Below are 14146 nucleotides of genomic sequence, written 5' to 3' on the forward strand. Positions count from 1 at the left end.
CGAGCCACAGTTTGCTGACCACTGGGTTAGGCCTATATCCTTGCATATAAGTCCTTTGGTTGATCTCTCTCCCTTACCCCCACCCTTCCCCTACCTTCCCTATGAGGTTTGACTGTCTGATCGATGCTTCTCTGTCTCTGGATCTGTTTTTGCTCATCAGTTTATGTTGTTCATTACATTCCACAAATGAGTGAGATCATGTGATATTTATCTTTCTCTGACTGGCTTATTTCACTTAGCATAATGCTCTCCAGTTCCATCCATGCTGTTGCAAATGGTAAGAACTCCTTCTTTTTTACCGCAGCATAGTATTCCATTGTGTAGATATACCTGAATATAAAATTCTTGATTGACTGTTTTTTCTTTTAGTGCTAGTTCCTGTGGCTTCCAAAATTTCTGATGAGAAATCTGTTAATAATCTTATTGAGGATTACTTGTATGCAATGATTTGCTTTTCTGTTACTGCTTTTAAGATTCTGTCTTTTGAAAGTTTGATTATAATGTGTCTTGATCTGGGTCTAAGTTCCTCTTAGATGGAATCTTTGGTGTTTATATTCAAGACTTTCATCAAATTTGGTATTTTTCAGCCATTTCTTCTTCAAATATTTTCTGTTCCCCCCTCTCTCTCTCTCTCTCTCTCTCTTCTCCTTCTGGGACTCCCGCATTATGTATGTTGTGCTACTTGATGGTATCCCATTGGTTCCTTAGGCTCTGTTCATTTCTTTTCAATCTTTGTTTTTCAGATTCAATAATTTGCATTGCCCTATCTTCAATTTTGCTGCTTCTTTCTTCTGCCTGTTCAAATCTGTGAATGATAATGTTTTATGTTTGTTTTACATTTTTTTAACAGTTATTTTCTGTGTGTGACAAGTGTTAGGTGATCTGAAGATATGATTATGTGAAATTTTGGAGATAATCCTCCATGACTGAAGTTCCAAAGGCATCTATTCAGGTCCTGCCTGCTTCTGAGTTTCTACTGCCCACCCAGCTGGAGCCACATGCTTTCCCTGGATATATGCAGGCTCAACTTCACCTTGATCTCAAAAATAAAACCTGGCTTCATGTCGGCATTTCTCAGGCTCCAAGTCAGCTCTGAGGACCGCAGAAGGATTTTTCCTCGCTGTTAGCCAAGTCTTGGGGTTTCTGGCCAGTACTGAGTACCATCTCTGCTTTCTGATACCCTGTGTGATTCCTGGTCCCTTCCCCAACTCTTCCTACCACCAGAGACCAAAGACTTGACTCTGAGGACCAATTACCAGCTGGTTGACTCCTGGAACATCTGCTGGCCTGAGCATCCATGTCTGGCCTATACCTGGTTGCCTTGGGTCCTCAGGGGTGGCAGTCTCTTGCCTCTATAAGGAACATTGTTGACAGACTTATCTCAGTTCTCTCCTTGTATAGTTGGGTTACTTTCCAGAAAGAACTATTGTCCTCTGGGAGTAAGTCCAACTCCTGGAACCTATCTGCTCCAAGTCTTCCTGGCCCTACAACTCCAAATGAGGTCAGCTGGTGAGATGTAATAGCACATGAGCATGGAATAGATAGAAGGAGAGGAGGGGAGGAGAGGGGAAATAGGGGGGCATTGTAATACTGTCAACAATAAAATAAAGCAAAATTAAATTAAAAAACTATTAAGGAAGGTTCCATTCTAGCATGTATGTATGAGACTAATTCTATAATCAATAAGAAATGCAGCATCACTGAACATATATCCTAGTGAGAATGATGAAAGAGTAAGACAAATTGCATATTGATGGGATATCAGAGGAAAACAACCAGAGGGAGACAAAGAGACCAACCAACATAATTAATTTTTACTTAGGAACAACCTTACTCAAGGCATTACACTTGAGGTCACTAGAAAGAAAAATCATGAAATCATTGTGTGTCTTGAGGGTACTTTGTTTTGCCTTAAAGTGATTGTATCAATTTAGGGCCAGGAGGGGATATGATAAAACCGAGTACATAAAGTGGGATTCCAGAAGTGATGTGGGCTATTGAATCACAGTGAGAGAAGATGCATCAACAGGGAAATGAGAGGGGACAGCTGAGTCTACTCTGTGCAGGGAAGCTGAGGTTGTCAGCTCCATTAGGAAGTCAGTCTTTGTTTTGGAGTCCACATGTGTACCCTTGGCATTTAGAACAGTGACTGAAAACTAACAATTGTTTAATAAACATTTGTTCACTAACTGAAAGGATATAGGATCAGCTTGATACGGTGAGGCCTGGAGGAAGGCAAATCACACAGCCAGCCAGGGGCAGGGGCAGGAATAAAATCCAAACTTCTCAACTTCCAGCCTTACCTCCAGTGTCTGTGGGAATCAATTGGACAGTCTTTGAGCATTCCTACTTATATCGATCCTACCACCACCTCTTTTGAATGTAGTCCTCCCCTTCCTTCCCCATTCCACCACTCTGTAACCAAACCCTGGGGAGATGAGGGGAGGCCTGGAAGTTCCTTGAGGCCTTAACCTGCCTTATCCACTCATATCTCTTCTAAGCTTCTGTCTTCACAGTCATTGCTATACTGTTTGGCCTCATCTGACACCCATTCTTTCCCTTAAGCCTTTCCTTCTGTTGTATGTCTTCCTTAATAGAATAGGAATGCTCTTTGTGTTTTCTGCCCACACGAACAGGCCCAGTTTAAGACAAATTGTTAGATTTTGTATACAAATATCTCTCTTCAGATATTGGTTCCCCCACTTGCTTTGTGAGTAGGAGCAACACAGATCTCTCTGATCAGAGGGGTTCAGGTTGGGCTACTGAGGGAACAGAAAATGTGGGTTTGGAAAAAGTGTTGTCCCAGGTGAAGAGAACCACATCACCAGGAATGGAGGGCATGTAAACATTCAAATGATAAGACTCTTCTTTGGAGTAACTGGGTTGAGATGTGTCATCTTTACTGGAAATAATCGGTTTCAAAAGCTTCTATCAACAGCCAGGGAAACTGTATATCCTTCCTATCAAAAAACCAAATCAAACTATGCTATTAACCTAAACAGGGACTCTTACACCCACCCCCCCCCCCCCCCCACCCCTCCTCCCTACTCCACAGATGGGCTAAGAGGTCTTGCTTGGAATCACTGTTACCTGTTTTCTTCTTGCCTTCCTTTCCAGTTGAGAGGGAAAAGCTCAGACAGCCAGTAGAGGCTTCATAGATAAGCTGATAAGGCGAGTTCACTCCCATTATTGAGGTGCTCAGGAAGGGCTCTGGAGTGGAAGAGAGAGGGATCCTTCTTTTAATTTTTTTTTTCTATTTTTTTTTTTTATTGCTTAAAGTATTACAAAGGGTATTACATATGTGTCCATTTAATTTTTTAACTCTATTTTTTCTTAACAAAAAATATAATATGGATTTTTTTGTTCTAGCAGTATGATAGACCAGATATTCTGGTGCTCAATTGTACAAAACAACCACCTCTTGGAATAAAACGGCTTTTTGATAAACAAGCAGGCTCTGAGTAATTAAGGGAAATTAAGGTTCCTTTCTAGAGTACCCCCCTTCCAATATCTCTCAAGAGTGAAATGACTAGTGCAGGGAGCAGCAATCAAACACAAAAGGTAACATGATGTTACTAAAGGGCAAATGCAGATATAACTGCTGCATTAAGTAGAGAAAATAAGCAATGAGCTGACTAGAAGGAAAGTCACCTATTTCCTCTTATCCAAGACATTGAAATTAGATGCTTCTTCAACAATCAGATCAGTCTCTTGCAGAATCATGCTGTCTTCTGTAGAATAATTTGATTATCTGAACATTTAAGAATTAGAATTTAGCAGCCCCATCACTCTGGAAAATCTTAATCATTCTTACATAAATCTCATCAAATCCTTTCCTTATTCTCCCCCCAAATATGGCCATTTCACTGGTTGTTAGGAAATGGTAAGCATTTCATTTATTGGCATGGTATATACAAATCCATAAAGAAAATGGCAAACCTGACTTGACAAGTAGACAGAGATAATAACCAGAGATTGCAAACTGGATGATGCAACGCACAATCACTCACCATCACTAGTGATCCAAAAATCACTAGTGTACAATAGAGCACCAAAAATTGAAATCAGAACAACCTTCAGCACCTTTTAACTTAGCAAAAAAGAAAAGAACTAACAATAGCGAATGCTGGTAAAGATGGAATAAAACTAATCAACCCTGCTGGTGTAGAGAAAACGCATCAAGAAAGCAATATTTAGCAAGAGCTAAACACATATTGAGACTCTCTGCCCCAATAAGCCCTCTCCTGGGTAATCAATCTTAATCACCAATACAACAGAAATAAGTGACATATATAAAGTTGCATATTACAATGCATAAAATACTAATAACAAAAAATCTGGAAACCTAAGCATTTGGTTAATTATGAAACATACATATTAGAAGAAATCTACACCAACTCAAAATAACAATTATTAAAAGCATAGAGCCATGTTGGAAAACATTTGTCTGTTAAGTCAAGGATACTGAGAAATAGAACATTGCAGTATTCTTTTAAAAGTATATACACATAGGGGAGAAAGAGAGAGAGGGAGAGAGGGAGGGAGAGGGGAAAGAAAGGAGGGAGGGAGAAAATTGAATAAATGAAAGAAAAATAGCTACATATGCAAAGATGGCAAGATTACTTGCTTTCTTTTTTGGTATGTTTTATAAAATGATATTGCCATCAACCAAAAGTCAAGGAGTAGTCTAGTTTTCTTTCATGACAAGCCAGGACTAGCAGGTATTAAGGGCAGGAGAAAAGGCTAGAACTAGTCTTACTACTATCTGGCAACAGCTTTAAGGGAACAATACTACTCTTAGACTCAGTTAAAGCTTTGGTCTGCTTCACATAATAAGATGGTCTAGAAAACCATCTTATTCATGCAAAATAAATTGATTTCCACCTTCTTTATAATGCCCTGGGAGAGCTAACTCAAGTCCTTGTAAGATGAATGCCTTCCCAAAAGAAATGGATAGCTTCTTCATACATATTTTGTCATTTTGATTATTTTCCCCAAACTCTAGGCTGGTTTAAAGAAAGGTGTGTCTGGAACCAATGTGGCAACAAGTGAGAGAGAATTCCTGGGGAGTGTGATGGGGAGATTTTCCCAGTGCTCTGCTAATGCAGCAGGGCACAGACATCACCAAAAGGATCTCTCTCCAAGGTTCAGCTTTCTGCAAATTCTCCTCCACTAGATTAGCCACAGCCTAAGGGGACACCAGATGTTACTGCAGCACAGGTAAAAGCCTGTGACTCTGGAGGAATGCTTGACTACTTTATGAGGTGGAGTGCGATTGCTGACAACCGTTTCCTTTTCAAGGTGAGGGAACAGAATATTCAGGTGGGAGAGCACCATGGGCAGGTCTGAGAATGGGTGCTTGGGCCAGAGCTATCATGACATCCCCGTGGGACTCTCCCTACTCACAAACAGACCAACAGGTAGCTGTCCACCCCAAAGGAGATGATCTCTAAGCCCTATATGGAACACAAGGTGCAGAACTCCGTATATGCTGGTAACTATCTGCAAAAATAGTTACAGAACAATTTAGAGGACCTGTGCTACAGGGCATAGCTGATCCTGAACAGAACCGGCATAAGACACATCCACTGCACGGTAAATAGTGTGGGAGGAAATGTTTGGGATTTTAATCTTAGAAAAGGAAAACAAAATTTATTTAAAAAAAAACACCAAAACACCTTCTTTTACCTTGTATTTAACAAAAATTAATTGATATTGGAGCACATGCTAATTGTTATAAGAAATAAAGACTGTGTTGACTTTTTTCCTGAATGGTTGTATGTTAACAATAAAATGAGCCCCTTCATGTTTGTTTTTTGCATCTCCTACCTCACAGATACCACCAAACTGCTCTCCACAGGAATGGCACAAATTTATACACTTACCTGCAGCATCTGAGAATCTATCTCCATTGCTCCACATCCACCTCAACGCTTGGATGTCAAGCATTTAAACGGGACTTGACCTTTCCATTGCACTCTGGTTGGTACTGTTTGAATTCTCACCTAAGGGCTGAAGCTCGGGTACCCACCTTTCCCCATCAGTCCAGCACCAAAGCAACTTCTCCCGAATGTGCCAACCAGGGAGTCAAAAGCCATCTCTTTGGCATTGAGGTGGAGGAGCTGGCTGGCCTCCACAAAGCGCCTTGTGATGTCCAAGGGGTTGGCACCTAATAAAGGAATCAACAAAGCAACTCATTTTCCTCTCAGCATGGGCTAATGTTCCCAGAAAAGGGCCTCCATAAATGGCCAGGGAAATCAGGGTAGAGTGTAGATCCATATCTAGGATAAGAAAGTGTGAGGGGGCTCCTAATGGAAGGGTCTCTAGCTCTCAAAACCTCTCAAATGGCATGTTACTCTCTGCCCCGCCTTGTCCTTCTCTCTTCCATACTCATAGGCCTGGGTATCAATGCTGTTGGTATTTAAAATAATGCAGTACTTAGAAGTTTTAATTACTGATGTGGCTCTAGGTCCTGGCCTTAATCTAGAGATGACACCCTCAGAATAGATGGATCCCAGTTCTCATAACTCTCCCTGATTCTGGCTCTACTGGGCTCTGTCCTGCTACCCACCAATTGTCCCTCTTGACTGGCAACTCCACAAGCCCCTTCCTCCTGGGTGCCTTCTCTCTCCACCTCTGTGTCATTTCCAAAAACTCCACCCATCAGTACCACTGACCTCGCACAATTCTCCACGGCCAACCTTTAGTCTTGGCTCTGCAAAATTGATGGAATGGAAGGAAAAGAGAACAGAGAGAGGTGAGAGGATGAGTCTTTTGGGTAGTCATGGTAGGAGTTCAATTCCTACAGCAGATCCATGGCAGCCACCTGTTCCCAGTTCATCCTCATATACCTCTTTGGGGTAGGTGCAGTAGACACATCGGTCCAGACAGACCATTCCAGGCCCAGAAAAAATGGAGAAGAATCTGACAATCCAGGCTTACCAGAAACAGACTCCAGCATGGCCTTCATCTTCAGGGTGAGCAGCTCAGTCAGCAGGTGGATGGACCGCCGCTGGAACTTGTACAGGGTCTCCTGGCTGGTGTGCACCCGATGACCACGGGTGGTGAACTTGCCTGACCCAGTGGGTAACATCAGTGGTGGTGGTACTGGTGGTGATGGGGGCTTCTTCTGGACGTGGATCTGCACAGGGGTTGATTCCATAGGCACCTCGGGTGGAGTCCCAAAGCTGATCTCCAGGCCCCGGATGTCAGACGGGGTAGGCACCATAGGGTCAGTGATGAGCTCCTCCCAAGTGAACTCAAAGATGTTTCTGATGCCCTTAGGTATAGCAATGCCTGTGTTCCGGCACATGAGGAGTAATTTGGAAATGTTGGCCAGCAGCTTAGGGGCCTTGGATTTGTACTGCAGGTACAGTTCTCGGTTACTCTTGATGTCACTCATGTTGTTAGAGCACGCATACTGCTAAGTAATACTGTCTATCTCAGACAAGAGGGGCCTTCAGCTGTAAAGAGTCAGAGCACCCTGAGAGGTGAATGAAAGCAAAAGTTCTTTTTTTTTGAAAGCCAAAGTTCTTACCTAAGGTGAAGGCTTGGAGACAGACAGAATGGTGGTGCTGAAATGGCCTTTACACGTCATTGAACCTGGGTCCTATGGAGGAAGGAAAATAATTGGTCACACCCTCTTCCGCAGTAGGGCAAGGGGATGCTCCTCCTCCCTTTTCTTCCCAGAGAAACCTCAGATAGACCCACATTAGTGAGTCACTCTGGGGAGGGAGGGCCTGGGGATGAGTAGGTTCTAGAAATAGTTGCAGGGACAGTCACACAAACTAAGTTCCTATGGAGGAGCCCCCGGGACTGGAGGAATGGAAAGGATGGAGAAGAGAGAAAGGTTCCATCATACCTTTTGTAATTATAGATCTGAGGCTGGAAGATCTGCTCGTGGTCTATCAATAAAAACCTGCAAAAACAAAAAGATATTTCATCGGCTTTCTCTGGATGAAAGGGATAAGCTTCCTGGTTGGGTAAGCTCCTGGTTGCAATGAAAGGATGGGTATAAAATTATTCAACATGTACATCCAAAGGCAGACAGGAAAGAATGAGGAGAATGAGTTTTCTTAATTCAATACTAATATTATTTGCCACATTTCATAAAACCTGAGATTTGATGTAACTAATGCACCATCTTATAAGAAAAATATCAATGCAAGATACCATTGACTGTAAGACTTATCACAATTCCACAGATGTAAAAAGGAGAAAATGTGTACCTTAAAATCAGCAAACTATAATAAGCATTTTCCCACTTTAATAAAACTTCTTGAGGGCACCTAGTGCTCATCAAATGGACATATGTGGCTGTGAGGACAGCAGACAAGCATATGCACGACTGGGTCAGTTGAACATCATTAGATGCTACTAGGTGTTTTTCATTCTTCTAAATTGTGTTTTATTTTTATTGTTTTACTTTATATCAAAAATAGACCACTGGTTGGAGAAAGGGAGTTTGAAGAACAATTTGATGAACACAAAATGGCTAGAAAAAAAATCTACAAATAAACCTCTAGGGTTTTGTAATCAGATCTGAAAGTTTCATTCATCTGATCAAAATAAATACCATAAGGACATACCATTGTCCATATGTCAATCTAAAATACATTAATAAAAATATAAAGTCACTCCTTGATTTTACATCACACAAAAATGATTTAATTTCTGAGGGGCTTTGTGAAAATATATTCTACAAAAGATGCTCAAGAATCAGAACACAATACTCTCAACAATAAAAATAAATTAAAAAAAGAATCAGCTGGAGGGGGCCAATGGGGGAAAAAGAGGGTATATGTAACACTTTCAACAATAAAGATTTTAAAAAATAAAATTAAAAAAAAATCAGAACACACAAAAAAGGGTGGTCAAAGGGAAGCTGAGAGCAGAAGCTCCCTCCTCTCCCCGCCTTCTGATCACCTTTGCCAGTATTTCCATACAGTGTCAGTAGTCACCTCTCTTGTCTGACTTAAATGACCCATGAGCATACTTGCTAGTAATGGTGGCCTTAGAGCAGAAGGGTCTCTGGCTGGTGCCTTCGGACAATTCTTATTACTACAGCCCTCCAACCATCAATTCTACCACCCCAGCCTGACAATTACCCTCCACCATGTCCATGGCCGTCTTCTCCCACCAATCTTCAATCTTTCGCTTTTCAAACCATGTCCTCTCGAACCACCCTAAGTTCACCATTCCAGGACCACACCCCCGGTGCATACCATCAGGGTTAATAGAGCAGGTTCACACCATAATCTGGTGCAACCACCCTGGGGTGAGAAGGCTATTATCTCTCTGGTTTTACTGATGAAGAATCAGAGCTCTTAGGAGTCACCTATGGACATAGGTTCTACATGCAATACTACTTCCTCACGCCCTTTGAATTGCCTCTACCCATCTATCAGCAACAAGTCTCCAAAGAATAAGAATCCCATACAGCAAACCCTTCTGACATCTGGCTGACTTGCAGATAAAGTGGCTTCCTATGTCTATTTGCTGACCCCCTGGCATCTATTCCTCAGCTCTGAAGACTTGGAAAAATAGGTTCTTTTTTTTAAAATGATAAGTCTACAGAACAAAGAAACCACTCAGAATCTCTGTCATTAGGGCAGCCAGCCAGAGGATCTGACCCTGACCATGCAGGGCTGACTTTTTTTTTTTTCTCTCTTTAAAACCAGGACTCAGATGAAGACAAATAAAATCCTTGAAATGTTAAATAGTTTGAGGAACTTTTCCCTACCCCCTTCCAGTTCCTTTCCTTTGAAGTTAATTTTGAAGATATGTCTTACAGATAAAAGCTAATTTTTACAATAGCTTTATTGTGATATAATTCACATAACATACAATTCAGTCTTTTAAAAGTATACAATGGTTTTTAGTATATTCAAAGTTGTGCAACCAACACCGCTACCTAATTTTAGAACATTTTCATCACCCCATAAAGAAACCCATTATCAGTTACTCTCTATTCCCCTTATCCCCAGGCAACCACTAATCTAGTTTCTGTTTCTATAGAATTGCCTGTTCTGGACATTTCATATAGATGAAATCATATAATAAGTGGCCTTTTGTGACTGGCTTCTTTCACTTAGCATGTTTTTGAGGTTTATGTTATAGTAGGTATCAGTACTTCATTTTTAGTAGAATAATATCCAATTACATGGTTAAACCACAATCTGTTCATCTAGCATTATTTGATGGATATTTTGGTTTCCACTTTTTAGCTACTATGATTAGTGCTTCTATGAACATTCATGTACAGATTTTTGTGTTTTCTTTACCTATTGCTATTCTCATTCTTCTGGAATGGATGACTGTAGCTCCAGCAGCCATTTCAAGCCACGAGGTTACTATGAAGCCACGTATTAAAGGTGGCAGTGGAGACACTGCCACCCCCAGTGAGAGCGGGACTGTGGCAGAATGGTGGAGCAGGTGAGCGGGCGGTGACAGGCTAAGGCGGGTGCGGACGGGGCCCCATCGCCCCGCCAATCGCCCTGCAGACAGTAACCAGCGGTGGCCTGGCTCCCAGGTGCTGAGGGAGCCAGGCAGGGGGCCCAGCCCGGACTGATCACCCTACAGGTGGGATGGTGGAGCAGGTGAGAGGCTGGTGCCAGTGCCAGGCCCAGGCGGGGTGCCAGGCAGGGCTGCGGGGCTGCAAGGCTGGGGGTATGAGCTGGGGCCTGATCTCTGTAGGCCACCCCAAGGGACCCACCCATGCACAAATTCGTTTTCCGGGCCTCTAGTGAATATATAAATGTAGTCCATGAATGATTAAGAAACACAGAAACAAAAGATCAACACCAGACCTGGGTGACAGATTTTCACTAAAAAACACCTTGCTTCATTTGATTACTTTGATTTTTCAGTTTTTCTAGATCTACACCAATCACATCATTCTCTCCCTTCCCCAACCCCCGCCCTACTCCTCACACACATACATCAAACATTAAGCTAAATGTACACATGTATACTGACAAAATGCCTCACCAAGACAGCTGGCGAGGGTAGGTGGGAAGGCCAGAGTTGTTTCATTTTTGCTCACAGTTTTCAGCAGGTCAATAAATTCTTTTCAATGATCATCCCTTACCTTAGCCATTAAGTTTTTGTTTGTTTTTATAGGAACTGCTTGATGTATAACTAACTTAGTTCAATTTACTGACTGAAAAACAGCAACACTAAACATATATGGAGTGGCTACTCTATGTTGTATTAACTGCAAAAACCAGTACTTACCCTGTTCCAAATTCTAACTTCTATTGCCTCATATGCATGTCACAAGGTTAGCTGAAAACCACCCCATGGGCTGCACTATGGCTTTAAGAAATAAATTATACACAAGGTTTGGGCAAATGTATGGCTACACATAGCAGGAATCTCATGTATATGGATTTAAAGTTTCTCCTTTGGGAATTTTGCAAGCAAACAAAATGATTTATTTAGCCAATTCAAATGAACTATATCAAAACACACAAAGGCCTGAAGAAAAGATTAAAATGAAAACAAATAATTCAAAGCACTTTCTGATCTAAAACATTTCACTTAGCTCTACAAAGACACAAACAAGGTGTGGTCGTTTTCTGAGAAGAGATTTTACCACTACTTACTCCCAAGATAAACACTGCCATAAAAAATATATTAAATGCTTCATGTACATCTGGACGAAATTATTTGTCAATCCTTTAGTTACTAATGGGAGGATCATGTGTAGTCAGACTCTAGAGCATGTAAAAAAAACCAACATAGATCATTCAGAGTTATGCTGTGCAGTATAGTAGCACTATACCACATGTCTTTTTGAGCACCTGAAATGTGGTTAGATTACAGTGGTTGGCAAAATGCGGCTCACAAGCCACATGCGGCTCTTTGGCCCCTTGAGTGTGGCTCTTCCACGAAATATCACGTGCGGGCACGCACGTACAGTGCGATTGAAACTTCGTGGCCCATGCCCAGAAGTCGGTATTTTGTGGAAGAGCCACACTCAAGGGGCCAAAGAGCCGCATGTGGCTTGTGAGCCACAGTTTGCCGACCACTGGGTTAGAATGAATAAGAAACTAAATTTTCACTTTAGTAAATTTAAAACTTCACACTTGACTGTTATTGGAAAACTTTAAACATGGTTAAGCATGTTTGGGACAATTTAGGGTATGTGAATCTACCCTTTCAGTGGTATATTTTATGAAATCTAAATATAGGTCAAGTATTTCTGATGAAAATTTTTACAGGTAGATATACAGTGGATTCTAAACGCTTGGTATGAAAAGAAATGTAGAGTATCTCATTAATATTTGTGTACATTGATTAAATGCTGAAATAAAAGTATATAACAATCTTATTTTCACTTTTTTAATGTGGTTCCTAGAAAATTGGAAATGACAGAGAAGACTTACATGGTATTTCTACTGGGCAAACAGTGGATCTGAAGTCTAAGAATTCTAATGCCATCTGCTGGATGCACTCATATAAAACAGGCCCATGAGAAACTGTAAAACAAATTATGTTAACACTTGAAGAACTCTGGGTCTGCAATGGAAGACAATGTAACAGCTGGGTTCATAAAACACTAAATGATCTGCTGTTAAAGAGGGCATAGAGGGGATAAATGGTAATGGGGAAAGAATTTTTTTTAAAAAGGCATTGAAAATGGGTTAAAAGTTTTTGAAATCCTAGAGAAAATCTCAGTTATTAGTTGACAGTGATTATGAGCCAGTACACGGACTGCTTTGCTATGTCCACCCAAGGTGCTCTGAGAAACAAAAGGTTATTTGAGCCCGGCCAGCATGACTCAGTGGTTGAGTGTCGACCTATGAACCAAGAGGTCACGGTTCAATTACTACTGGTCAGGGCACATGCCTGGGTTGTGGGCTCAATCCCCAGGGTGGGGCCTGCAGGAGGCAGCTGCTCCATGATTCTCTCATCACTGATGCTTCTCTCTCTCCCTCTCTGAAATCAATAAAAGTTAAAAAAGAAAGGTTACTTGGTGGCCTCTTCCATGACTACTGGCACCCATACTCTTGGGCTTATTGCTGCCTAACTAGCCTTCCCATCCCTTCTCCACAATTTGCCTTGAGTTTTTCTGCTCTACTTTATATAAGTTCTTTCTCATATCTGTCTGTTTTCCTTCCTCCCTTTTTTGTTTTTCTTATGAGTCTAGGAGAGCTAATAATTCTTTTAAAAAAATATTCCAGTTTTTCTTTTTGTCTCTTCTTTTGTTCTATAAGCTGTTCCAGTGGTTCTGTAGTTTTAGCTCTCACATTTAGGTCTTTGATCCACTTTGAGTTGGTCTTGTTTATATGGCATGAGATATGGATCAAAATTCATTATTTTGCATGTGGGTAGTTAGTTGCCCCAGAATCCTGTTGAAAAAGCTATTCTTTTCCCATTAGATAGTTTTGGCACCAGTGTCAAAAATCAGTTGACCGTAAGTACATGGATTTATTTCTGAACTCTCAATTCTATCCCATTAATCTATGTGTTTATCCTTATGTCAGTACCACATTGTTTTGATTTCTGTAGCTTTGTAGCAAGTCTTAAAATTAGAAAGTGTGAATCCTCCAATTTTGTTCTTTTTCAAGATTGTTTTGGATAGTCTGGGTTCCTTGCAATTCCATATAAATTTTAGGATCGGTTTGTCCAATTTCTATAAAAAAGGCAGCTAGGTTAGTTGGTTTTAATGTATCTATATAATAAAAGCCTAAGTGACTCTTAAGGTGGAATGACCAGAATAACTGGTCGCTATGATGCACACTGACCACCAGGGGTCCTGGGCTGCGAGAGAGATGTCTGACTGCTGGCTTTGGCCTGAACCCCGGGGGGATTGGGCCTAAGCCAGCAGGTGGACATTCCCTGAGGGGGTCCCGGACTGCAAGAGGGTGCAGGCCGGGCTGAGGGAAACCGCCCCCGCCCCCAGGGCATGAATTTCGTGCACCAGGCCTCTAATATTTGATAAGAGGTATTTCCCTGATTAGGCTGACAGAATGACCATTAATAGGTCTGCAACTATGTCCAATATGGACCCTAGATGTTCTCAGGAATTTGGGAATTTTGTCTAACATTGCTTGATATTGGAGCAACAAGACTGAGAATAGAAGGCATTGGAGAAAGCATGAGTCTGCAGCAAACCTGAGCCTAAACTGTGTTCAAGTCC

At 41.4% G+C, this 14146-nt stretch overlaps 1 protein-coding gene across 1 annotated transcript in view; it reads right to left on the minus strand.

Annotated features, from left to right (window-relative positions):
• The window catches only part of LOC308529536 (uncharacterized protein C3orf20), a gene marked incomplete at its 3' end in the record, with an annotated part of 51802 nt that extends 44379 nt beyond the window's left edge, over positions 1 to 7423 (minus strand). Inside the window, exons 1-3 of the mRNA XM_081105675.1 lie at positions 6943 to 7423; positions 6032 to 6169; positions 3091 to 3210 (exon numbers count right to left, since the gene is read on the minus strand). Coding sequence (XP_080961801.1) covers positions 3091 to 3210; positions 6032 to 6169; positions 6943 to 7402 — 718 coding nt within the window. The 5' untranslated portion in view covers positions 7403 to 7423. The remainder of the gene's footprint in view (positions 1 to 3090; positions 3211 to 6031; positions 6170 to 6942) is intronic.
• Positions 7424 to 14146: the final 6723 nt, after the last annotated feature.

Source organism: Myotis nattereri (assembly GCF_964212035.1).
Source record: "Myotis nattereri genome assembly, chromosome: 14".
Lineage (NCBI taxonomy): Eukaryota > Metazoa > Chordata > Mammalia > Chiroptera > Vespertilionidae > Myotis > Myotis nattereri.